We start from the raw sequence: 26,530 nt of genomic DNA on the forward strand, positions 1-26,530 counted from the left end.
AATTTATCCCATATTCTAGCTTATTTTAAGACCTTTCCATAACTAGTCAAGAAATGTCTGTAGGTGTTATAGAACTTGAGATATGACCATTTTTATGCATCAAATTACTGAATTTCACAAAAAAAAATCAACTTTGCCTACTGATAATGCTTACAAATCGTATTATAACGCATAAATAAACTTCTACACGTTGTGGGACACCAACTCTTATAACTGGACGCGTTATGATTGACTTTATTTTTAGCTAAAAAGAATGTTATAAATTTCTATTAAAAGAAAAGAAGAAAGGAAATATTTAATTACTTTATTTGACATTTTACCTGCATTAAGGACTTTTCTTATTAATAATTTCTTCATGTAGTACACACTCGGTTAGAGATTAAGGCCACAAAAAGGGGAAATTTTTACGATCATCACGGTAAAATTGTAAAGATAAGACGAGGGGTGGAGATTATTGTAGAGTTATGTTGAGCATAATTTTGATGACAGTTTCCGAGAATTTTATTCAATTAATTAAATTTTAAAGACGATTAAATGAAGGCTTTTAATGTGTCAGGTTCAACATTAAAGGTATAATCTTGGCTTAGAGAAGAAGAAGATTTAATCCTTTCAAATGAAAGCAAATTTTATTGGATTATTTAAAATTTATCGGCAGTTGGAATTACATTTTAGTGTTTAAATTAAAAGGAAAAGGAATTAAAAGTTTCTCAATGAAAAATCGTTTAAAATAAATGGATTTAAATGAAAAATATTTACTTAAAATTCATTAAAAACTTTAAAATTAATTCGTATTCTATTATCAAACTTAAAATTCAATTTGAAATGTAAAGAAGACTTCAAGATCTTGAACACTTGACTTTAGAATTCAGGTTATGAAGAATATTTTTTAATGCCTCTAGCAATGATAATTTTCCTTCTATTGAAAGGCTTTTAATAGAAGGATTATCTTAGGAAAACAATTTAATTTTTGTTCTAAAAATTACCCTGAGAAAACTTAAGTTATTCTTGAGAATTTTTATTCATTAGGAAAATTGAAAAATAAACCAGAAATGTTCTGAAGAACTTAATAAAAAAAATAATTCTCAGTTTATTTAAAAATTAAACAAAATCTTAATTAAAATTGTTTGAGAAGAAAATATTAATGGGGCAATTTTGAAATTAGTTTTATTATTTAATTCTCTGTGGTTAAAATCCACTCACAGAGAACGCAAAATCCTCTTTCATTCATCAACATAATTCAACTGAAATTAATTCAGCGCGGACCCACTATACCACCACAGTTCCCACACAAAATTTTAATGGATTTTACTTCATAATTCAAAATATTAAAATTCATTGCAATTTAAGTGCAAAAATAACTAGTTTTGCGCTTTAGAATAATAAATCTAATAAGGTCCGCATTGTACTAATATCTTATTAATTCTTCCATATTTTTCTTCCTTTGTGTTGTGAAGAAATTAATAAATTGCAGAGATAAAGAGAGAGACTGAAAGTGAGAATTTTTCCCAGTAAAATTGAGAAAATATTTTATTAAAAAATGCATTGCAATTTAAAAAAAAAAGTAAAAGAAATTTAGGGGTCGATTCTGTACAAAAAAAATTAATTTTTATCTATCTTCATAGAATAAAGGTCTTTTAGTACGTAGTAGGAAATTTTTTAGACCTGTCAAATCTTTAAATTCTTTTTCGCAGAATACCAAAAAAAATCGAGAAAAAAAAACATTTCTAAACAGAATCGATTCTTAAATTGAAAAAGAAGAAAGAAAAATTAAAGAAATTTTGCTAAAATAAATTAATTTTTTTTTTGGGGGAATAGGCGTTCGATGACGCGATAGCGGAATTGGACACACTCAATGAGGACTCTTATAAGGATTCAACGCTGATTATGCAGCTCCTGCGAGACAACCTCACGCTATGGACGTCAGATACGCAAGGGGATGGCGATGAGGTGCACGAAGGGGGTGGTGAGAATTAACCAAACATCAGTGAGAGAGAAAAGGATCATGAAGATAAAGAAGAAGAAGAAGTTAATTCGAGTAACAACATCAATAAAAATTGAGAAAAAGATCGCGTTTTGAGAAGAAGATGAAAAGAAATAAATTTTTGATGAGACAAGAGAGTTATATGATGATGAAAATACACCAACATTAAACACAAAACAGCAACAACATTTAAAAATATGCTTTCAAGAGAGTGAACAAGTGGTTTAAAAAAACAAAAACAGAAGCATAAGAGTTGAGTAAGAAAAAAACAAGAAATTTTTAAACAAAAAAAAACGGATAAAAAACCAATGAAATGTTCTTCATTTTGAAAAGGTAAGAAAAACAAGGATTTATATTAAATGAAAAAAATCTTTTGAAGAAGCCGAAGGATCACCCGAAGACAACACACTCATTTTTTTTCGTTTTATTTTATTTCTTTTTTTTTGTTCTGGAGAAGAAACAACCAAGAGAATTGTTTTGTTTAATTTTTCTTTCTTTTTTAAAAAATTTGCATGAACTGATTTTTTTTTTAAATCAATACCTTTTCAATGAGAAAAATCAGTTAATATTTTTTTCTAAAAATAATTTTTTCATGGTATTTGATGAAGAAAATAAGTTTTAAATAAAAAATGGATGAAATAGTAAAATTTTTAATGATATTTGTGAGAAGCAGAGAGGAATGAAGGTTTAAAGAAGATTTTTAAAGAAGAGAGGATAGTAAAATGGAGGAAGAGTGCTGCAGGTAAATTGGAAAAGAAGGAATAAAAGATGAAGTAATGTGTAATATTTGTAAGACATCTGTGTACCCGGATAATCCTGTTTCACACCGTCACCACAAAAACACCACCCACAAATATCCAGATGTGTTTTTTCTTTCCTTTTCTTTCCATTTTTGTCGTGCAAAACAAATTCCTTGCACGTCCTTTTCACATTTATTTTCATTTTTATTTTCTTTGCTAATTCTTTCAAATCACGAAATTTCTTTTTTTTTCTTGAATTTTTTTTCTCGCAATTTAGCTTAAGGAGAAGAAATTTGGAAAATCGGACTTATTTTGCAGTTAATATGAAACAAATTAAAAGATAATTTCTTTATTTTTTTGTTTTTTATTTGTAATATTTTCTTTGCACGAAACGGTGATTTTTTTAATGGAGAGAAAAGTCCTTAATTTTTTCCTTTACGAAAAAATATTTTTTTTCTCTGTGTTTTTTACATGCAGCATGTACAATTTTTAAATAAATAAATTTTTAAATGGATGAATTTAAATGAAGAATAAAAATGGATAATTTTTACTTGTTGATGAAAGAAACTAAAAGAGAAAAAAAAACACAAATCTATATTAAAAGTAATTTATAAAAAAAAATGAATGGTAAACTCTTCTCGTCCTTTGTACGTTTAATCGTAAAATGAAAAAAAAAAGTGAAATCATAAACACTTAAATTTATCTTTAAAACTAAAAAAAAATGAAGGTGAATAAAAACTATTTAAAGAAAAAAAATGGAGAAAAAAGAGAAAATTCCATCGTTTCTCTTTCTCATATTTGCATACATAATACATGGAAAAAAGGGAGGAAGAAAAATGAAGCATAAAAAATCATTGAAAATAGTCTTTTATCGATGAAAGATGAAGAAAAAAAATTAGTATTGCGGTTTTTTGAACCAAGACGTCACTCTAAAATGTTAATTTAAGGTGAATGAAGTGAAGAAAAAAGAAAACATTAAAAAGAAATTGTCTCTTACATTGTGAAATATTATTATACTAAATTGTTTGTCTTGGACACACACACACAGAAGTAAAATGAAAAAAACAAGCATAATAATTAAAGAAGAAATCGCTAAAAAAAAATAAAGCAGAATTTATCACACATTGAAGGAAAAAATATATTTACTTGAATAATGCCCAATTTTTTGAGCAAATTCTTTTCATTTTTCTTTAAAAAAAAAAAAGGATTTTAAAAACATTTCATGGAAGGACAAGGAATCATTAATTGAATTAAAAAAAAAAAGAAATCAATAATTTACAAGGGAAAGTCATTAAGAATAGATTTTGAATTTTTTTTATTTAATTTTTTCTCTTTAAAAGAAATTTTTATTAAAATATTTTTCAGCGCAAATTTTCTCACTAAAAAAGCATAAAGTTTCTGTTTTTTTTTTACTGGAACAAAAATAAATCATTGATCCTAAAAAAAAAAAGCAAAAGAAAATCACGCAAAAACCAATTTAAAAAACAAAAGAAATATTCAAAAGAAACTTCAAAAATAAGAGAATCAAGAGAAACAATTTAATAATAAAAAATTGCAGAAAATTTTGACTAATTGTCTGATTTTTCTACTATAATTTTTCTTTTTGGTAAATTAATATCGCTGTTTCCATTGGTTGTAATTCTATAAATGAGAAGATGAAAAAAAAGAAGATATATTTAAACTTTAAAACAATTTTCAAACATAAATTTCATGATGTATAACAGAAATCAAGAATAAAATGAGAAAAAAAAACCAAGAAAACCCCCAAAATGTGCGGCTATTGATTTTTTTTTGCGTTTACTTGTGTGGAGGAAACGTTTTTTCACATTTTCTTTTCCCTTCATTTCCGCCATGATGCTTTTTTTATTCTTTGCAGTTTTTCATCTCATTCTTTTCTTTTCGAAAGCTTTCCCGAGTTTTCTTTGTACGAGAAATTTTTCTGTGACGTTTTAAATGTCTTTTTGGCAGTTGAAGCTTATTTGACGTTTGCAAATGTCAAACAAGTGTCAAAACATAGGTGACAGCTCTAAGACGCAGAATAAAATAATATTTCATAAATATGTACTTCCAAAAAAAGGTGAGAATTTCTTTTTATGTGGGCATTTTTTTCACCCAAAAAAAGCAGCAAAAAATTGAAAAATTTTGCTCGAAGATGAAGTTTGAAGAAGTAAAAAAATAAATAAAGAAAAATCAATCTGAATATTTCAGTTTTAAGGAATATTTAAGCATAATTTTTGTAACTTGCATTTATATCCCCCGCCCAGTGGCTAAAAAGTGGGCCGCTGAATTTGCATCATAAAACTTAAATGAAAATACAGCAAAAAAAATATAAATGGAAAAAAAGATAAATTTACCTTAATACTTGTTATGTATATTCTCATATTTAATGAATGAAAAAAAAACAAAGAGATTCTATGAAAAGAATAAATTCATTTTCGTAGAAACTTCTTCATTGTCATATCGATTCCACCCCCACAAAAACATTCTCCTTGCGATTTTTAATCCTTCGTAGATGTAAAGATATTTTTTGCGTGGCAGATCAGAAAAAAAACATGTAACAATGTGGAATAATAATTTATTAATTTGCAAGAAGAAAAAAAAATACAAAAATTAATATCTTTATTGCTTTATTACACAGAGCTCTCAAAATATGAAAAAAAAAAACACTAAAAAGCAATTTTCACATGAAAACAAAAATAAAAGAAAAAACTTTATTTTCCTTTTTGAAAAGAAATCTTCAAGACAAGAAAGAAAATAAATCAGCAAGGATTTGTATTCCTTTTACTCGGGCAATAGATTAAAACAAATTTCCTAGGCTTTTTGTTAACATAAATTCAAATAAAGGTTTCTGTATGTTTATGCCATTTTATCAGACTTTGTTTATTTTAGGTCATTTTTTAAGTTTTTCTTTTGTCTTTTCATTCACAGCATAAATTACAGCGATAGAAATAGAAAGAAATTCCGTTTATAGGTAAGTTTTCTGTTTATTTTCATGCATTTTAACGGCTCAGAAAAATAAACTAACCTAAATTGCTGAAGTTTTGGCAGTTTTAGGTTAGTTCTCTTCGCGTCCATCTTTGCACATTTTCTTCCGTTGATTTTTAGAGTTTAATTTATGAATTATGCCTTTATGTTTACTTGTCGCATCATTTTGTCGTTCTTTGGCCGTTCTATACGTGTTCTCCACGTGAAGATACGTTTACAATCAAAATATTGCACCGCTAGTAAATCCGCCATTTTTTAGTGAACATAACCTCAAAATCGTGACAGATAATTGCTTGAAAAAAAAAGCTTTTCTAGACAATTTTAAGAATTTCCTGGCCTAATTCAATTTGAAACTTAATTTAACGATCATAAGACAATTTCAAAGTTATTTATCCCCAAAAATTACCCTTTAACCCTTAATGGAAGTTCAAAGGGAAATTGACTTTTAGAGTCAAGAAATCTTTCAATTGATCTTCACACAATTTCCTTGAAACCCCATTTTTGCAGTAACTCCTCTACTTTTATTTATTTCTTTAATTCAAACCCTCTTTTCTATTTTCTTTCATTATTTTCCAGGAACAAATTGCAATGAACATCACTATATTGAGGAAGAATAGAAGAACATTAGTTGGGTAAGTTTATTAAAATTCTCATCAATTTTAATTAGCAAGAATCTACAATAGAGAAGTGAAAGGAAACAGAGCAAAACGAATGGAGAGCATCCCTAATTGCAAATGATATGTACTTTTCTTATGAATTTTCTCCATTCTATTTGATCTGACCTGACCCATTTTTCGCCCTCACTGACATGATTTTCCATGACACTTTAAATATTTTTGCCCTTCTTGCTCCAATGGGGAATTTATTTAATTTAATAAATTAGCAAAATTAGGCATAAGTTGGGCAGGGAATTTTAAATGATTTAATTAGCATTAGGTACACAACATTCAGTATTCAAGAAATTCTTTTGCAGAATTTTGGTTGGAAATTACAATAACTTTTCAATGATGGATTATTTTAAAATCAGATTTCGCGAAAATTTCAAAACAATTTCTGAAAAAATCGTAAAATATGTTTTTTCTTTTTTAAGTTTGAAGTAAAAGAAATTAAATTTACTGCAGGATTTTTTTATTTCACAAACTCCTTCAATTTTCTTGTTGCTATATTGGATCCAGAGATTGTCTGTGTGGCAACAAAAGAAAGAATTGATTTAATTCAGAATTTAACAATAAAAAAATGGAAAAAACACATAAAAATTACTCAATAATATTTTTAGAAAAATAAAAAAAAAGATTCATTAATATAATGAAAAGTTTTATTGCTTCTGCACAAACTTCGTGAAGGACGTGCAGAAGAAATTAATTTTCTTGCTCAAGAATTTTCTCTTTTAAAAAGAACAAATTTGTAATTTTTCAGACAGTAGGTACTAAAGGCAAAATTCAATCGAATACAATGGCGAGACATTCTTTTAAAATCATCTTACTTTTTTTCTTTATTTTCTTTGCTCAACAATTTTGGTAAAACATATTTTGTTTTCTATTTGGAATAGTTGTTAAACATTTGAATTAATTTTTAAATAAAAAAATCGTAGATTCGTCAGCAGCTAGGCCGCTTGTTGTTAGATTGGGTCCCATTGGGCCTTTTGGTCCCATTGGTCCCTTTGGTCCCTTTGGTCCTTTTGGTCCTTTTGGTCCCATCAGTATTGTCGTGGATTTCGGCGCTCCTTCAGGTGAGCTTTGTGATAAAAAGAAAAACTGGGGATAGCGTGTGAACAAAAAAGATTAACTAAAAAATGTAGGGGAGACCGGGGCTAATTGTGACAGTTCGGAATTTTCAAATGGCAATTTCTCCCAAGTTTTTAATCGGAAGCACCTGAAAAAATTATGATAAGAAGTCCTATCTACCCTCAATAGTTGACTGTAGTTTGGAGATTATCCGATGAATAGTTTAGGAATAAAAAAATAAACAAATTTTGAGGCCTCCAAAAATACGTTTTGCGTGTTGAGAAAAACTCATTTTCCGACACTTTTCTTTTAGCGATTTTCCAATCTCACCGTGTTTTCCACGAGCTAAGTCAATGCAGAAAACGTTGCCAAGGTGTATTTTTCACTAACTTTTAATGATTTTTCTGCACATTTATGCAAATCAACACATGTCGAATGGGGCTAATTTTGTCACCAATGTAAATCATATGGAACGTCAAAATATTGACATGTTTTCTAACCTTTTTGTTGCAAAATGCAGGGGTTGAGAAAATTCAAAAATTCTGTATTTTAGTGGATAGAAAAGTGAAATTCCTTGCCGCGGATGACCAGGTGAGGAGTTCGGTTAGTAGCTACAACAAATCTATCAGGTGGAAAATCTTTGGAAATGTCGGAAAATTTCACCAACTTAACTACCCCCGTCGGTGACAATATTTGTCGACGGATTCTTAAAAAAGTCAAGCGTGGAAGGGTTCAGCAAAAAGCTCGAAAACTCATATTTCCCGTGGAGATAGAGAAAAGTGGTCTGAGACAAAGTTGAAGGCAAGGAAATTTCCTATGAGAATGACCTATCGAGGAAAATTTCTTGCTCCGTGGGAGTTCTGCAGATAGGGATTTATCCAAATTGACACAAATAGCCCCGCCCTCCCCTATATTAACAGATTGTCTGAGAATTTAAAGTCTAACTTTAACACTGGAGGATCGAGGTTTCTAACCTCAAAAATTTGAGATTCATTTTCTCTCAAAAGAATTTTTTTTAAGTTTTCATTCGGCGATCTTGAAGTAATTGAACTTCCCTACATACAGAGAAGAGATTTTAAGAGATTAAGAGATCTGTTTGAAAGATTTTTACTCTGTGACGATTTAAAAAATGTCGAAATGGCCACGGTGGCCAGCAAAATCCTCCAAGGGTTAAAATGAGAGTTGATTCCGTTAAAAATCGTCCAAATCTCGATTAAACTAAATTTTTTAAATCACATTTCTAAGTTATTAATTTGAAATATTTTAAAGACATTTATGTACTTCTTTGAAAAATAAAATTTATTATGTATTTTAGGTGTTTCAGGTCCGTCACTCCAAAGCAGTGAACTTCAAATATATAGAGATATAGACGGTACCTAATACTTAATTAAAATTGTTCATCCTGTCTCAAAATGTATATTTTTAATTTTTTTCTTTTCTTTTCAGATATGTTGTAAAAGACAACTATTGAGAATTAAAAAAGGTTCTCCTGATATTTTAATCAACCAACAGCAATTTATCTTAATATAAAATAGAAAATTATTTCTCGCTACGACATTTGCTGCTTCAACCAACATTGTCGTTTAAATGTAAAAAGGTGGAGGAAATGGGTTAATAAAAATGCAAACAAAAATATTAAATTTTAAATATTTTTATTGTACAAAAAATAAAGAAAAAAAATGAAAATTACGATTATAAATACGGAACAATCAGTACACGCGATCTTGGTAGCTGTTCTCCTGCTGCTTCGTCTGCACCTGATTCACGGCAATTTGCTGCTGGTGCTGCCTCATCATCTGCCCAGATCGCCTCGAGGGGGCCAAGTACTCAAACATGCTCTGAAATAGGCCAAGAAAAAGGGGCGATTAACTAACTTCCGGAAGCAGAAAAGAAAAGAAGAGAAAAGTCTCACCGTCGTGTGCTGCGAGAGCATTTTACTGAGATCCGTTGGCATTGGGTCTGACCAGAAGAAGTCATGATTGAGCGCTGTGTCCGCATCAATGCGCGCCTTGGGGTCCAACTGGAGGAGTTTGTCCAGCAAATCACAGCCTTGGGGATCCTTCACGTAGTGCCTCAGGCGCTCCTTCACCTTCCGCGTGTAGTTCATCGGTAACTCCATTTTGCTGTACAACTCCAAATTCTCCACATCCGGCCACACTTCCTTCGTAAAGGACCCGCACAGCTGTGAGATGAAGATAAGCTGCTGCTGCTCTGAATTTCCCTGCATTATCGGCGAGCGTGTCCACATCTCTGCCATTATGCATCCAGCACCCCACATATCCACCGGAGGCCCATAATTTCGATCACCCAGCAGTAATTCCGGAGGTCTGTACCACAAGGTGACAACGCGATTTGTATACCTGTTCGGTTGGCCGCCCTTTGTGATGGAAAACGCCCGGGCAAGACCGAAATCAGCCAATTTGAGCACCCCATTCTTCGTTATGAGCACATTGGCGGCCTTCATGTCCCGATGGAGGATCTTATTGCTGTGTATGTAGTACAGCCCATTGAGGAGTTGCTGCATAACCTTCTTAATCTCCCCCAGGCTGAATTTAACATTCATATTGGACAACAAACCCGCCAGATCGTGATCACAGAAGTCAAAGACGAGGTAAAAGGTGGAACGATAGCGATTGTGCTGCGTTGCCTTTGTTCGGCAGATTTCAATTAAATTCACCACATTCTCGTGCTTCAGCAGCTGCAGGATGCGTATCTCCCGGAGAGCTGTGATGGGAAACTAGAAGGAGAAAAAGGTTAAGAAGCTTCCGGAAGAAGGGATGTTTTTCCTTTAAACTTACCCCCTCCTTTTCATTGTCCATCAGCACCTTTTTCATGGCTACAAATTTATTATTTGACTTCTTCTCCCTGGCCTTGAAGACTTCCCTGCAAAGATAAAAATGATTTTCTTCAGATTGTCCGGAAATGAATTTTTCATTCGATTTCTTTCATTTTTTGAGTGAAAAATTACAGAAATTCAAAGAAAAGGACTTAATTTTGAATTTTCTTGCTAAATTGATTGAGAAAGTTCAAGTAAATGCCCAGATTCAACGAAAAACTGCCCTGAGAATCTTTCCGGGACTTTTCTGCATGAAATTACTCAAAAATCCCTTTCCGGGAAGCGAATTATTTGTTCTTTATTCCATTTTGAATCCTCTGAATAATTTTGGGCGTTATTTTGAACAAAATTCCTAAAGAAATTCTCTAGAAATTCAAGAATCTCAGGAAGTTCCCCTTTGAGAGAAAAGTGAGGTTATGTTGACCAGCTACTCTTCCCAAACTCTTTATTTTAACGTAATTTTGCCATTCTACTTGGAAAAAGAGTTTAAAAAGACACAAAAGACATCCTTTGACCTAATTCCACAACTTCCTGGTTCATTTCAATGTCATTTCCGGGAATTTCATAATCAAAGTAACCAAAACAAAGCCAAAAAGCTTTCTGATTGATTTCCCTTAATTTCAAGCATTTTCCTTTGATTTTTCACCAAAAAAAAGCAATCCCAGGTTCTAAAGGAGTTAGAGAGATGATCTGAGATTAAGGAACTCACCCAAACGTCCCCTGGCCAATTTTGGAGACCTTTTCGTACTTTCCGGACTCATCGCAGTAGGGAAAGTCATAATTTTCAATGTATTTCTGCTTCGCCGCGAGCGTCTGCATGGGCTGCGTCACGCTAGACTGTGAGGTATGTCCTTCGCGACTGGATGATGCCATCCCGAAGCTGTGAAAAGGATCTTTTTGGAGGACAACGCAGAGAAAAAGCCCACAAACGCAAACACAGCACTTAACCTCAACAAATTGACTGACTGTCAAAGTGATGATCGATATTTAGGAAAAATATCGATTACGAGTGGCATGAAATAATAAAATTTGAACTAAACGAACTTTTTTTTTGCATTTCGACAAAATTCGTGATTTGCGTGTTTTTTTCCCAAATTTGTGGGCATAAAACGCATTTTTTGGGCTCCTGGGGCACTTACGGGTGCTCCGGGAGCCTCGGGGAGTTCCTCCGTACGGAATTTGGGGCCCGCGGAAATTTTGACGGTTGGGGATTTTACACGCACTTTTTTTTTTCTGGAAATGCATTTTCGCGAACTTTTCAAACCAATGATGCCATTCGACGCGGCGTCGCTTCCTGATTGCAAAAACTTACTTCCGGCTGGAAAATTCGGCGAAAAACGCGAGAAAACTGTAAAAAACTGAAAGTATAAGGGAGACGGATAGCGGTAAAATGCTTCCGTCTCATTTTCCCTTGAGCAAATTGGCGAAAATATCCAGATTGGCTGCGTATCAGGTGAAATGTCACAACATAACCTCACTTTTGGGATGTTTTTGGTAAACAAACTCCTGCCCTTCATTTCTCGCGGGGTTTTTGTGGATTTTAGTGCAATTTCCGGGGTACAGTGTGCCCCAATAGCATTCCTGAATCTGTGATAGACACTCCGTGGTGCTACCTATGCGGACAATTGGGCGGAAGAGGCAATAAAAGAGGTCTTTTTCTCCTTGGAATGTCACTCTGAAGGGAATTCCCTTTAAAAATGAATGAATCCGGAAGCTCCGATAGCTCCTCCAGCAGTAGTAGTAGTGAGGTGGAGGAGTGCTTCCTGCGTTCATGTCGCAATGGGGATCTCAGCATGGTTCGGAATATGCTGGAGAAGCGTGACGCGGGGCAGTATAGCTTCGATATTAGCTGCAAGGGGCAGAGTAAGAGCAATCTCGGATGGACTCCACTCCATCTCGCCACGTACTTTGGGCACAGGGAAGTTATGGAGATTCTCCTGGCACGAATGGCTGATATAAATGCCGTCAATGATGCCGGGGATACACCACTGCACAAGGCAGCTTTCATTGGGCGCGAGGTGAGGCTCCTGCCTGATGAATTGAGGGGCTCCTTTGTTTAATCTTTGATGTTTCAGGACCTCGTGATGATGCTGCTGCAGTTCAATGCGAATGTTAACATTATTAATGGCGAAGGGAGGCTCCCGCGCGATATGACGCCTTCCAATGAAGCTGGTCAGGAGATTGCAAAGCTCCTCCGGGCAGCAGAAGCAACGGAGCAATTGCGGAAAGAAGGAAAACTCCTCACGGCATCCCGAGAGGGAAATATTGAGCTTCTTGGGGCACTTGTAAGTTCAAAACCACGCCCTTTTCCAATCCTTTTGTTTGAGAAGATTTTTCTGTTTGCAGCTGAAAGATGAGAATCCTCCGAATATAAATTGCGTGGATGCTCAGGGGAATTCCTGTTTGCACTGTGCTGCCTACAGGGGGCACAAGGAGACAGCTGTGCTGCTTCTCCAGAATGGCATTGACACGAGTATTCGCAACAATCGCGGGCAGTTGGCGCTGGATCTGGCGCGGGATGCCCAAACACTGCAGGTGCTCAGCGTCAAGGCTGTCCGGAAGGTCCAGAAGACGGCAAATCGCTACGAGGGGCCCCTCCTGAAGCGATCACGTTTCCTCGGATGGAAACCCGTCTGGGTAAGTTGAATTTTATTTATTGTTCCCGGAAAGTGTCAAAAGTGGCTGGAAGTTGTTTATTCATCCTTCTCATTGCATCAGGAAGTTTCTAAGGGATCTCAGGAACCTCCTTTTCAACACCCGGTTGATCCTTGATTTCATCTTTGGGTCGAAATCTGTCCATTTAGGAAGTTCCCTTCGCAATTACTTGAAGAATTTTTTTAGACACAGATTTTGACCCAAAGATGAAATCAAGGATCAACCGGGTGTTGAAAAGGAGGTTCCTGAGATCCCTTAGAAACTTCCTGATGCAATGAGCAGGATGACTAAACAACTTCCAGCCACTTATGGCACTTTCCGGGAAGAAAAGTTAATGCAAAAAATGTAAAAACTTTTTTCCGGGAAGTAACAAAGAATCATTTTTAGGCCGTCCTGGAGCGTGGTGTGCTGAATTATTTCGCCTCCCGGGCCGATTCAACTGTTAGTGCGAACAAGAGGAGGGATTTCAAGTATCTGGACAGTGCCAGAGTGACACCCTTGACAACGGATCTGGCCTCATTTGTTGTGCACTTCAACGATGGCGCCGTGCATCGGTTGAGTGTGATCAACAACGGGGATCCGCCGCAGGTGGCACGACAGAAGTGGATGAATGCCTTCAATGAGCATTCAGCCTACAGCTCCCACTACCTCTGGGGCAGCAATCGCCGGAAGAGTGACAGCGATGAGGATTTCAGCAGTATCGGCGGGAAGCCATTGGGCTGCATGACGGATGCCCTGGCGTCGGCAACGGCGAGCTTTGAGGTGCTTCAGCGGCAGCTGGGTGAGTGCGCAATGCTGGTGGAGGCGCTCCAGAAGAGTCTCGAGACCACAGACTCATCAGCATCACTTCCCATGTCCGCCATGATGGTAAATCAAGCTCTCTGCTTTTTGGTTAGTTTTATTTTCTTTTTCTTTTGTTTTTCCGCCATTTTTTGAGGTTATGTACTCTTCCGGAAGGGAAAAATTAATGAAAATGTTGTTTTGACAGCGTTTCCAGCTTGTGTCGGAAACAGCAGCCAATATGTTGTCTTCGCTGCAGCACTGCTTGACGCTGTTTCATCAGCAGGAGGACATCCGAGTGCTACAGCTGAAGCAGGAGCAGGAAAAGTGTCGTGTCCTCGAGGAGGCACTCAATGTCCTGGCCAAGGAGCATCATGAGCTTGAGCAATCAGTGGCGAGTCATATCTCCGAAACGGGCACCTTCCCACGGAGTTTGAGCCACAAAAGTCCCCGGATCTATGATACGATGACGATGAATTCTTCGACGCCTTCGAGGCGGATTCCGACACAGACACTCTCGTCACGGCGGAATCTCTCTTCAATTCCCCAAGTGGCTCAAGTCAGGACTTGGCTGTTCTTTCACGCTCACGCAGTTCACGCACACAGTCCGGGAGGCACCTCCTGTCGTCCGAGAGGCGACGACGGGGCAGCAATGAGAGCAATTCCTCATCCGGAAGTAGTGATACCCTCGTCGATGGCGTGTCCATTGCCTCGTCGTGTGGGACACTCTTCAGTCAGGGCGGGAATGCCTACAGGTGTGCGCGGGAGGAGTTCATCTTCGAACGCCCTGCCTCATCTGCGGGAGAGAGGAAGGTGGAGAGGAAGAGGAGGAAGAGCACCGAGGAGACGAGCAGGAGCAAAGGACAGAGGTTAGTGAGAAATATTCTTCCCTATCTCTTCCGGAAATTGGGCTTATTTGATGCTGTTAAATAACATTTTGGGCGCTCTTTCGGGAATAATATTGATTCGTGTACCGTTCGATGGGGTAGTTTTGTGAGTTAGAGGGTTACACAGAGCGAATGATTTTTTTTCATTTAATTTTTATTAAAAATAATTAATATATATTTTTTAATTAATAAAAATGAAGATTTAAATAGGAAAATTAAATAAAAAATAATGAAACTTAAAGACTTAAATAAAATTACTAAAAGACTTTAAATAACTGTTAACAATTTACAAAAAAATAGATAAAAAATACTTAGAATTATAAAATTATTTTCCAATATTTTTTTTTAAACTGTTTTCAAGTTTTTTTTTTATTTTTAGGTTAAATAGTTTGAAAGATTTTACGTGTTTTTATTTTAAGATTAAGACTTGAGAGAAATTTTTTTCTCATTTTATTATTTTATAATAATTTGATTTTTTTGTTTTATTAAATAAACTATTAAATATTCTTTTAAAAAAAAATTTTGTATTTTTTTGAATGTTTTTTTTTATTTCTTGAGAAATATAATTAAAAAATAATCTGTTTTATTTTGCTTTCATTAAAATAAATTATTATTCGCTCTTTTATTTAATACTTAAAGAATGATTTTTCAAAGATATTTAACGTTAAAATATCTCTAAAAATCTGAAAATTATTGCCTAATTTTGTTGAGTTTTTTTTAAGCGTGTTTTAACGGAATAAAAAAATTTACAAATATTTAATCGATTGATGTACCTGAAGAAGAAGCTAATCAGGGCTTCGAAACGATAGAAATGTCAAAAGAAACTTGAATTTTTAGAGTTCATTTCTTACCTCTAGTTTACATGATTTTGGTTCAAGTGCATATGCTTCAATCGCTCATAACTTCTAAATTAAAATAAATCATAAAGAAACGATTGATGCATATGCTTCGTGCATTTACATGTTATATTCATCACAAAAACAGGGCGTGACTCTCACGTTTTTTTTAAAGCTCTTTTGAATGTTTATTTTTAACTGATTTTCAAGAAATAATTCACGAAAATTTTCCTGAAGCATAACAGCATAAGCATTTTATACATTATGCTTCAAATTAATAAGTTTTCTCTGTTTTAATAACAAACGAGTTAAAAAATTGTTTGCTCATTTTTCATGATCCCTTTATGAGGTTATTGAAAAAAAAACAAATTGAAGATTATAGAAGAAATAGAGCATATGCTTTATGGGTAAAAAGAAACACAAAATGAGCGTCGTTTTTTCGCAGAAAAGAAATCTTTTTCAAGTTTTCTTAACTAAAAAAAATCAAATAAAAATCTTGCATTGAAATATGTATGTCTTAACTTTCTATAGAAGCATTTGTGCATATGCTTCATGTACAGAAAGAAACTACAAAGAGGGCATTTTTCTTAAAAAAAAAAACCAAGTCATTTTCTAGCCTTCTCAACTACAAGGAAATTATAATAAATCTTTTAGAATTCAATTGCAATTTTCCTTAAATTTCTGTAATATTTTTCATGCCTTTTGTGAACCTTTCAATGCTTTCTATGACGTCACACAAGCCCCAAATGTGAATAAACTCCTTCAATCTCATCTATTCATGAAAAATTCATTTTATCATCCCAAATTCTTCTGTTCTACTTCTCCTTATCGTTATGTCTCTGAAAACATGCCCTTTGTGAATTTTTATTATTAATCCTAAAACAATTTCAAAGGAACAACAAAATATCCATCAAAGAATTTCTCAAATAAAATTTTTATCTCTTGAACACGCTCTCGAGAGAAACTTTATCGTCGTGTAAGTCGCAATTAAGCTTTTCTTGTTTGGGGGGAGTTGTGACTCTTGGCACACATTTTCACATCATTTTCGTGTTCTATCGCAAAGGATGAGTGTACTTGTGGAGAAGCTTCATCCATAATTTCCTCACATCCATTCATAACTTTCTCTTCTCCTTCTTTTGCTCTGCTTGAGCCACATCTCGTTCTAATCAGAATGTGATTCTCTGTGGAATTTATGCGCAGATAATCTCATCATTACTCACACAAACAGCCTCTTGTGATGCTCTGTGTGGGAGTCTTTGGGGGAGGGGTGAGCATTGGGGGTGTTTGGAGCAACAGGAGAGGGTTGAAGTGTTCATGCTGAGGGGATGGCTCCACTTCATTGAATGATTTTTCTCTGAGGAGGCATTTCCTGCTCTTTTCATTCTTTCAACTCAGTCAGTCAGTCAGGCAGGCAGGCAGGGGGTTGTTTTAGCACCAACGACGGGGGGTGTCTGCTGTGTGAGTCTCTCTGTGTGCAGGAACACCCTGTTGTGGGTGATCAAAGGCGCGCGCTTGCGTCGTGGGGAAGACCAACAAAACATTTTTGGGGGTAAGGCAAGGAAATCGTTATCTTGTTCCCTTTTAGTTCATCGTGAGATTCTCTGTGGGTAACATACTCTCTCTCCGCAAAACGGTACAAAAAAGTGTTGCTGGGTTGCCCTTTTTTCTTCTTCTTTTTAAAAGGGCTTTTTAGGGTGTTTTCCCTTCGTTTTTCGCACCACACTTGCACGTTTTTCTCATAAAAAAGGGGGGAAAAAAGAAGGAAAATCTTGTTGAAAAGTGTTTGTGTTCTTTAGGAGGTTTCTTCATTTGAAATTATTGTTTCTGTGGCGGAGGATTATCTCTCTTAATTTTCCTTTCGTTCTCTATTTTCTTTGACTTTTATTTTCGAGGAATTTTATCCAATTTTTTCCCTCTCAATTTTCCTATTGATTTTCCATTCTTACGCCACATTATGTATTTACTTCCTCCCAAATGAGGAGAAGGAGGAAGAAAGGAAAAGGGAGGAAAATGTGTTTGTCCATCATAAGAATGTTGTTCTATTTAAAGAGCCATGGCGTGTGTTGAGGGATTTTTTTTTACTTCTTTCATTAATTTTTTGAAAAGTGTTGAAGAGAGGAAAATCAATGAAAAATGATTTTTTGTTTAATTTAAAAATAAAGAAAATTCTCTCCTTACCCAATTTGGGAGTAAATGCTGTGGGTCAGTGAGATACAATCGTGACATTTGACCTCGTCGAACAATGTTTTCTGATTAAATTTTAATTAAACTCTTGTCAATATGCACAAACAATGTTCAGAATCAACTGAGAGAATTCAATAGAATTTTCCTTTTGAATGAAAGAAATTTTTCATGCGGATTTTCCCGGAAAAATCTCCGTCAAAATGCAATTTTCTCCAACATAAGGAAAGCTTATTGAATTACAGAGAAAAAATCGAGAAAATTCTATTTGAGTTCGTTTGAAAAGCATTTCAGGGAGAAAAAATTCAGGGAAAATATGTTTTTATTTTCTCTCTCAGTTGGACACCTAAATTCAATTTCCTTCTGGAATTCCCAGAATTTGATGAAAGGGAACATTCTGTGCCCTCGAACCTTGACCCAGTATAGTCCATTTGGGGGAATTTTGCTCCTCATTCAGCCGTCGAAGCTTTTACGTCTTCAATGGAATTCTTTTTTTTTATTATAAAGAGATTTTCCCACATTTAAGAATTCTTTCAATTTGTAGAATGAATGGATTTTCTTCTACGCGTCATAGTGTTGGGGTGTTGGCACAGCAATGGGTGGATCAGGTGCTCCTGAAAGCTTAGAATGAAACGATAAGCATTCAACAGATTGTGAAGACACAAAATTAGAAAGAAATATTGAATTTTTGTAATAATTAGGAGAGTCTGGGGCGAAGTTTATCAGTTTTTTTTAATAAGATTTACTAATTGTCTCTGAAACTTTTTCAATGAAAGTTTTCTGAAATTCTGCTGAAAAATAGAATTGTTTTGAAGCTTTTTTCTAAAGCTTTTGCATAACGAATATTTCTATATTCAAAATGGCATATAGACCTGATGAAGAATACTAAAGGAATCGAAAGTTATGGAAAATTTCAATAATTTGTAGAAGAAATATTAATTATTTCTGCATGAATTTATTTCAAAAACCATGATTTATTTGCAAAACTTTTTTTCTAATTTTTTAAATTAAAACGTGAATATTTAGTTTGAGGAAAGAATTTACTGCCTATTTTGCTTGTTAAAACAATTAGAAAAATTTTGAGAGAATTGTTTGAAAACTTGCATAGAAATTAAGATTTTTACAAATTTTTATAAGAAAAATTAAAGATTCTCAGAACCGTTTTTAACCTAAAGAATTTTTATTTTGATCCCCGTTTAAAGTAAATTAATATTTTTTGCTACATTTAAAAGACTTGCAAAGTAATTAAAAGTTCTTGGTGCAAGAATTAATGGATTTCATATTAGTAAAAATTCTAATCTCAAAGTATTACCTTGATGGTTTTTTTTATTGTTAAACCTTCCATGCGTCTAAAACGGTTAAATATTATTATTAATTTTAAAACTTTTAAAACAACTCCTAATTAAATAAAAAATAATTCAAAATCACCTAAACCACCCCTTCCTGTACATTTTTCTCTCTCTCTTCCACCCTTGAAACAGGAAGGTAAATAAAATTTCTCCCCATGAGAATTTCGTTAAAGAAAAAAACATCGCGCCCCCGCACTATCAGGAAAGAATATAATTTGCTAATGGAGTGAAGATTTTTCCAACTTAATGCGCGTGGAAAGCTCAAGCAAGCTCCTGAGAGAAGGAGAGAGAAGAAAAGTTTCCTAATGAAGAGGTTGTGCATGAAAATGTAATGAGAACAAATGATTTGGAGGATTATTTTTAGAATCTCTCTCTCGTTACATTCTAATTTCCTTTTCCAATTGAACTTTGTTATGTTGCGTTTGGGAGTTGGGGGAGTTTTCGTGAGCCAGAGGGGGCTCCACAAAAGTTTTCATTTCGTATCTCATTAAATTCTCCTTCTTGGAGATACTACCTGATGCTGAAAACGTGGAAATTTTATCGTTTTAAAGCTCATTTTCTTCTTCAAACTTTCCTCCCAAATTCACGCAGGGTGATGGCCTTTTAGTTTTTGGAAGAAAGCCACGAATCGTTTACAAAATATTTATTTTCTTTACGAGAAAAGAGATTATTTTCTTGTTTGAGTGAATCTCTTTTTGCTGGTGCCATTAATGGGGAATTTATTACCCCTCTGGAGCTTTTGAGACTTTCTCTCAAACCCCATAAAAATGATCTTTTTTGTTACTCTTCAATCAATTGAAAAGAATTCAGGACGATGACTCACAAAAGGACTTTTGCTTCACTCTATGCCAAGAAGAAAAAATCTTATCGCAGCTCTATAAAGGATTTTTTTCTCTCTCTTTTCCTCTAAACTCTTTCCTTGGACTATAAAAAAGTATTCTTTTCATTCATTTCTGGTGAAGTTTTTGTTAGTTCTGTACGTCCTGGAAATAGTTTGTGGGGGGATAAAAAGCGCGCAAGATTAAAGATTGATGACGTTGGTTGTTGCGTAACGATTTACTCAACCTTCACACCCCCATCCCCCCTCCTGTCGTGGATTTTCGGGGATTCTGCGAAATTAGTTCCCACGGGTGAGCTTTTCTATTTGCTCATAGCTCTCACATGGTGTGCAACAGAGAACTATAGACATGAAAAGCGTTCAAAAATAGACAGAGTTGATCAAGATCATGAAAATAGATTAAAGATTTTTTTCTTATATTTATTTCTTTGATAAGAAATATTTTAATTAGATATATAAAGGTTGACTTTTCCTTCCGGGATTATTGATTAAAATTTTTGGGATTAAATTAAATTATTTCCTGCAATTTTCCCAAAGCTTTCGATATTTCGGACAATCCTAGGTCTCAGTTTTTTTTTAAAACTTATTTTTGCCTTACAAAGTAGAGAAAAGACGCTTGATAAAGTTCATTAAGTTCACAATAAAGCTTTCAATTTCAAACACTTATGGAATATTCTTTAATTAAACTTGATTTAAGGTCAGAAGGATAAATCCTCCTACAATTAAATCTAGAGACTGCATAATTTTTGTAGTGATTACTCTTAATTTACTTACTTGATTAAATTATAGGAAAGAGCAGAAATTCCGGAATTTTTTGTGAGAAGATTCCGGAAAAATGTATACCAGAACTTTGATAAGAAAATTCTTGAAAAATCAATTCTATCTAGATGCTAAAGATTTAAGTTTTTAGCATATCCGAAAGTCGACAAAATCTAGAAAAAATTCTATTATTAAAAATCACAAAGATATTAAAATTTAACTTCCGAATTATCCGGAAATGAACTTAATCAGAAAAAAATTCAAAAATTGAATTGAATTTTTAGTAATATCCGGAATTCTGACAAAATCTAGAATAATTTGTAATTTTAAAAATAATCGCAAAGATAATTTTTTCTCTAAAATTCAACTCCTGGACTTTATCCGGAAAGGAATTTAAACCAAGAGAATATTCAAAAATTAAAATGATTTCTTCTTTTATTTTAAAAATGTATTATTCGTACCAGAAAAATGAACAAGAAAAGCAAAAAAAATTAACCTCATTCTTTTAAAACCTCTATCTTAATCTATACTCTCACCACAAGCACCAACTCTGTTTTGATTTAATTTTAACAGCAATGGGAATTGAAATTAAAAATTAATCCAGCTTTTTGATGAATTATTTGGCCAAAATGTCCGTATACAATTCTCTCGCGGATTGACGGTGAATTAAGGTAATTTTTTCCACCTGGCGCTGTAATAATTATTCGTTGAAATTTTAAAAGCTTTTCCAAATTAACTTTTTCATCGTCCACCTGATACGATATAAATTCCAACTAAAAGGCGTGTGGGGTCAAGGTTTGACTGCTCTCTCAGTCAGCAATTATTTCGTTTTGTGCAGAAAATTGCATTAAAATCGCGTGCTATTGGCCTATTAGAAAGCTTTTTTCCTTTACGTCCGTTTCGGGGAAAAATCCTCCCCTTCCCGTTAACTTTTTTTTCCTTCTTGTTTTCCTTGTAAATTAGAGCGAATTTAGGGGGGAAATTATCTGTCTTTTTTGTCATGTTTTCTGTGGGATCTTTTAGGCGGGTAATTGAGGGTGAAAGAAAAGCAAAAAAAAAGAAAGAAATTTTTGTGCGGGAGTAAATTTGCGTTGGCCGGAGGCAATCAATGTGCGCGGAAAAGTCGAGGGAAATTGCAAAGAGAAAAATCTAGTGGATAAAATTTGTTTTGTAAGCAATGGCCGAAGGAAATCAACAAGAAGATGGGAATGAGGAGAAAAAACGGCACAGGTACCAATTCATTTTTCTTTTCTCTCTCTCTCTCTACTCGCCCGGAGGTAAAAGAAAATTCGATTTGAATGGAAAATATTTTACATTTTCCAATGTAAAAAAAAATATATTGTTGCTCAACTCAATGCTGCCGCCCTCAATATCCTGAGGGTTGCAAGGAAGGGACGTTTTCCTTTCTTGGAAAAATATGAGCAGAAAGATTGATTTGGAATATTAATTTTGTGTTACATCGAGTTTTACATCGAAAATGTTTTGCATACATTCAGGGGCACGTGGAAGCAAATAAAACGGAAATTAATTGAAAAGTTGTGAATTTATTAAATTAATAATGATATTAAAGTGAAAAGAAGTTTATTTCTTGAACGTTTTTCAGTTTGATTGTGCTAAAAATTTAATGAGTTACAAAGGAATTTTTCGGAAAATCAGTTTTTGCTATGAATTTGCGCCTAAAGATAGGCAATTGACCGTTTTATTTTAGTTCAAATCTTAACAGTTTTTCAACTTAAAATCCGTTTTATTTCAAAAGAGTTTAAAAAAAATGATGAGAAAACTAAGGAGCAATCCGGCTTTTTTCTGTGATTGTATCACTCCAGGCAATCCCTGCCCGTACCAATGTTCTCCCGCAATGACTTTAGCATTTGGTCAGTGCTGAAGAATTGCATTGGGAAGGAATTGAGTAAGATCACAATGCCGGTGATCTTCAATGAACCCCTCAGCTTCTTACAACGAATCACTGAGCACATGGAGTACGCCACACTTCTCCATGTGGCTGCTCGGCAGGAGGACACCGTTGAGCGGCTGAAGTATGTGGCGGCATTTGCCATATCTGCCCTGGCGTCCAATTGGGATCGTCTTGGGAAGCCCTTCAATCCCCTCCTGGGGGAAACGTACGAACTACAGCGTCCTGAGTATAGGATTGTGTGTGAGCAGGTGTCGCATCATCCACCCGTGACGGCTTTTCATGCTGAATCGGAGGACTTTATTGTGCACGGATCGGTTCATCCGAAGCTCAAATTCTGGGGGAAGAGTGTGGAGATTCAACCAAAGGGGTGTGTCACAGTTGAATTCCCAAAGTAAGTGTTTTGAGGGATTTCGGGGAGGAAGATTCAGTGATTGAAGGGAGTTTTCTGGTAGGTCTGGCGATGCATTCACCTGGTCAGGAGTCAATTGTTGCGTTCACAATATCATTGTGGGGAAACTGTGGATGGAGCACTATGGTACGATGGAGATTACGAGCCATAGAACTGGCCATCGGGCTGTGGTGACGCTCAAACCCGCTGGATGGGCTTCCAAGGATCTCCATCGTGTTGAGGGTTTCATCGTTGATAAAAAGTACGAGAAAATCTCTCATTTTGAGACATTTCCGGTAAAATAAAAAATCTTTTCTTTCCTGGTTCAGTAAGAAGAAGCTTTTCTTCATCTACGGGAAGTGGACAGAGTTCCTCAAGTGCACAGATCAAGCTTCCTACGAGGAGTACTTCAAAGAGAATGCTCATAAATTCAAACGAGGCGATGAACGCAGTCGTAGCCCCAATGAATCCCCAGCTCATACCCCAAGGAAGGTTCTCTCGAAGCTGAATAGCCTCAAAATGTCCTCCTTCAAGAGTCTCTCAGTTCAAGAGGTGAGAGACGTCTTCCTTCCAAAAAAAAAGTCCTTTCTTTTTGCTAAATTTTCTTGCTTTTGATCAGTCCGACGACGTTCCTGAACCACCGGAAGGTGATATTCCCAAATGTGACTCCACCTACTCAATAGACATTCCCAATTCTCTCACCATCTGGGAAGCAGATCCAAGGCCAGAGAATGCAGCTGAGTACTATCAGTTTACGCTCTTTGCCATGGGATTGAATGAAATTGATCCGGATATGAAACCACCGAAAACGCTCTGCCCCACCGATTCACGTCTCAGGCCGGATATTAGGAAGCTAGAGGAGGGTGACATTGATGGGGCAGCTGCGGAAAAGACACGCCTGGAGGAGAAGCAGCGCGACGCAAGGAAGGTTCGCAAAGGGAAGAAGGGAGAGGAATGGGCGCCAAAGTAAGTTTGAATAGTCGTTAGGCTTTAAATTTTTGAATTATTTGAGTTTGGGATTTTTATTTGTTAAATAATTCGAATTTTAACGAATATCCTAGACGAATAATCCGAATCTTCTTGATATATTATCCGAATCTTGTAGAATAATCCGAATCTTCTTGATAAATTATCCGAATCTTGACGATTAATCCGAATCTTGTTGATAAATTATCCGAATCTCGTAGAATAATCCGTATCTTCATGAATAATCCAAATTTTTAGGACGAATATTTCATTGTTTATAACTAATAATCCATTTTTCGACGAATAATCCGAATCTTGACGAATAACCCGACTCTTGACAAATAATCCGAATCTTCTTGATAAATTATCCGAATCTTGACGATTAATCCGAATATTCTTGATAAATAATCCGAATCTCGTAGAATAATCCGGATCTTCACGAATAATCCAAATTTTTAGGACGAATATTTCATAGTTTATTACGAATAATCCATTTTTTCGACGAATAATCCGAATCTTGACGAATAACCCGACTCTTGACAAATAATCCGAATCTTGACGAATAATCCGAATCTTCTTGATATATAATCCGAATCTTCTAGAATAATCCGAATCTTCTTCATAAATAATCCGAATCTTAACGAATAATCCGAATCTTGACGAATAATCCGAATCTTCTTGATAAATAATTCGAATCTTGCCGAATAATTCAAAGATTTTCATTCAAAATAAACAGCCCTTGCTTAAAATAAATTTACAAAGAAAATCTCTTCTCCTTCACAGGTGGTTCACAAATGGCCCCAATCCTCACAACAAAATCGACGATTGGCTCTACAGCGGTGGCTATTGGGATCGAAATTACGACTCCCTCATGGATCTGGATATTTTTTAAAGAACAAAAAGAAAATGAAGGGAAAATGAAGCCGCATTGTGATTAATTAAAAGAAACATTCACAAAACACACTCACACACCCCCCCACACATTGAACAATGAAAAACCCATTTCAATACATTTTACCTTAAAAAAAAAGAAACAGAAAAAACACATCAAGAAAATCTTTTTCTAAAAAGCCCCCTGGAGGTTTTTAAAAGGAAAATGGGGGTGGAGGAATTTTTGCGCGGGAGAAGAGCTAATTATATATGCAAAATGTATATTTTTATATAGAGAATTTAAAGGGATAATTTTTGGGGATTAAAAAGGGTTTCCATGCATTTTTTTTCCTTCTCTACGTCTTCAGAAGCTGCTAAAAGCTATAAAAGAATATTTTTACAAAAAGACACTGAAAAAAGACATTTACTCGCCCCTTTTGCACAAGCGTAAAACAAATAAAAATTGGAGAAATAATCACAAAAGCTTCAAAAGAATCCGGCTGAGGGAAGACGAAGAATTTAAAAAAAAATCCACGAAATATCTGTTTTAGAAGAAAACTAAAATATAGGATCTGTGTTAGAGTGAGAAAATTGAGAGAACAAATGACCCCCTAAAGGGACAAAGATCGTAGATAATTACTCTCGGAGGAGGTCCTTAAACGCAGAAATTGTAGAAAATTCGGTGTTTAAAAAATTCCGTTTAAAAAAGAAAAGGAAATTCACTGAGAGAAAAAATTAAAAATATATATTTTTTGTGATGTGCCAAAGAATCTAATAAATAAAAAATAGAATCACATTGAAAACTCTTAATGAGAAACATAGAACATAAAATCAGGCTTTTAGCTCTGCATAGTAGAAGATTGTAGGGGAAGACAGAGAGGAAGAGAATAATGTGTAAAAAGTAATTCCAATTATATTTAGGATATTAGTCTGAATTTTTTTTATCAGACTTCAATGAATTTTTCCTTGCAAAAAACGGAGGTTTATCTGTATGAAAAAATCATCAAATATTCGCCAGATAAGCACCCCATTTTAAGGAAAAATTCTTGTTGTTTGATAAAAAGAAATTCCCAAAGATTTAAAAAAGTATGTAAATGTACTTAGAAACCATTCCAAAGATTTTAATCTCATCAATATTTTATCAGGAATTTTTTTTTATTGAAGGGATTTTATAGGAGAAAATTTTATTTTGCTGCGGGCATTTATTTTGAATATAAATCGACGTTTTACCTGCAAAATACTTACCAATTTATTGGATTAATAGGTAAAGAATACCTTTAAAGGTTTTTTTTTAATCAATAAAGGGCTTTCTCTGGTGCGGGATTAATGATTTTAAAGCTTATTTAAATAATTTTTAGTTGAAAAAAAAAATCGTTAAATTCAATTTTATTTATTTAATTTTAATTGAAAAAAAGGAGTCTATTCACCCTATTCACATTCCTTCGTATAATAACCACAAATAAACGTAAGACAACATAAACTCAAATAGAGTAAAGAACAATAAAAAGAATCCAAACAGACTCTATTTTCACTGAAATATTCTGTGAAGAAAATAAGGAAATAAACTTAAGCCACGCCCCAATTGCAATGATTCAGTTTTCTTTAAAGAATAAAGTCATAAAACCACTTTTAATTTTGCAGGAGAAACGTCGAAATGTATTTTTTTTTATTTTAAAAGAATGTTATTTCTTTTAAATTTTCTTTAACTGCCATAAATAATGGATTTTATGTTTTGTAAGAAAAAACATAAAACAATGAAAGAAATCACTTAATCCGCTAATAAAATGGTGTATACTAGAAGAATAAATGTTTTTTATTTCCTTAATTCCATTTAAGCCCGTTA

The 26,530-nt window shown here is 34.3% G+C and overlaps 3 protein-coding genes and 1 long non-coding RNA gene across 9 annotated transcripts in view; 3 read left to right on the plus strand and 1 right to left on the minus strand.

Annotated features, from left to right (window-relative positions):
* LOC129793695 (14-3-3 protein zeta) overlaps positions 1–4,491 on the plus strand; it is a 40,143-nt gene extending 35,652 nt beyond the window's left edge. For all 5 annotated transcript variants that reach the window (XM_055833889.1, XM_055833893.1, XM_055833892.1 and 2 more), the window contains exon 7: positions 1,816–4,491. In XM_055833889.1, coding sequence (XP_055689864.1) covers positions 1,816–1,974 — 159 coding nt within the window. In that variant the 3' untranslated portion in view covers positions 1,975–4,491. The remainder of the gene's footprint in view (positions 1–1,815) is intronic.
* Positions 4,492–6,950: 2,459 nt separating this feature from the next.
* On the plus strand, positions 6,951–9,080 carry LOC129793696 (uncharacterized). 2 transcript variants are annotated; one of them, XR_008750954.1, is made up of 4 exons: positions 6,951–7,223; positions 7,298–7,435; positions 8,746–8,802; positions 8,877–9,080. It is a non-coding gene; the product is annotated as an uncharacterized LOC129793696 (long non-coding RNA). The 2 variants fall into 2 exon arrangements; XR_008750953.1 differs by having other exon boundaries at positions 7,186–7,435; positions 8,877–9,078.
* Positions 9,066–11,230, minus strand: LOC129793693 (cyclin-dependent kinase 9). Its single transcript, XM_055833887.1, has 4 exons — positions 10,976–11,230; positions 10,229–10,313; positions 9,343–10,167; positions 9,066–9,268 (listed from the first exon to the last, which is right to left on the minus strand). Exons 1-4 carry the CDS (start codon positions 11,137–11,139, stop codon positions 9,140–9,142), a joined length of 1,203 nt encoding a protein of 400 aa, XP_055689862.1. The 5' UTR covers positions 11,140–11,230; the 3' UTR covers positions 9,066–9,139.
* A 392-nt stretch (positions 11,231–11,622) lies between these two features.
* LOC129793697 (oxysterol-binding protein-related protein 1) lies at positions 11,623–26,494 on the plus strand. Its single transcript, XM_055833895.1, is given in 11 exon segments — positions 11,623–12,284; positions 12,342–12,551; positions 12,613–12,903; positions 13,309–13,812; positions 13,910–14,314; positions 14,317–14,570; positions 22,375–22,854; positions 22,916–23,113; positions 23,181–23,403; positions 23,471–23,817; positions 24,601–26,494. Coding segments are annotated over 11 exon segments (3,342 nt in total). The 5' UTR covers positions 11,623–11,963; the 3' UTR covers positions 24,710–26,494.
* Positions 26,495–26,530: the final 36 nt, after the last annotated feature.

Source organism: Lutzomyia longipalpis, chromosome 3 (assembly GCF_024334085.1).
Source record: "Lutzomyia longipalpis isolate SR_M1_2022 chromosome 3, ASM2433408v1".
In the NCBI taxonomy this organism is placed as follows: Eukaryota; Metazoa; Arthropoda; class Insecta; order Diptera; family Psychodidae; genus Lutzomyia; species Lutzomyia longipalpis.

Coding starts and splice junctions, on each gene's coding strand:
- LOC129793693 (XM_055833887.1), bottom strand. CDS start 11,139: ATGGCATCATCCAGTCGCGAAGGACATACCTCACAGTCTAGCGTGACG. Junction 10,168..10,228: donor TGGACAATGAAAAGGAGGGG/GTAAGTTTAAAG, acceptor TTCTCCTTCTAG/TTTCCCATCACAGCTCTCCG. Junction 9,269..9,342: donor TGCTCTCGCAGCACACGACG/GTGAGACTTTTC, acceptor GGCCTATTTCAG/AGCATGTTTGAGTACTTGGC.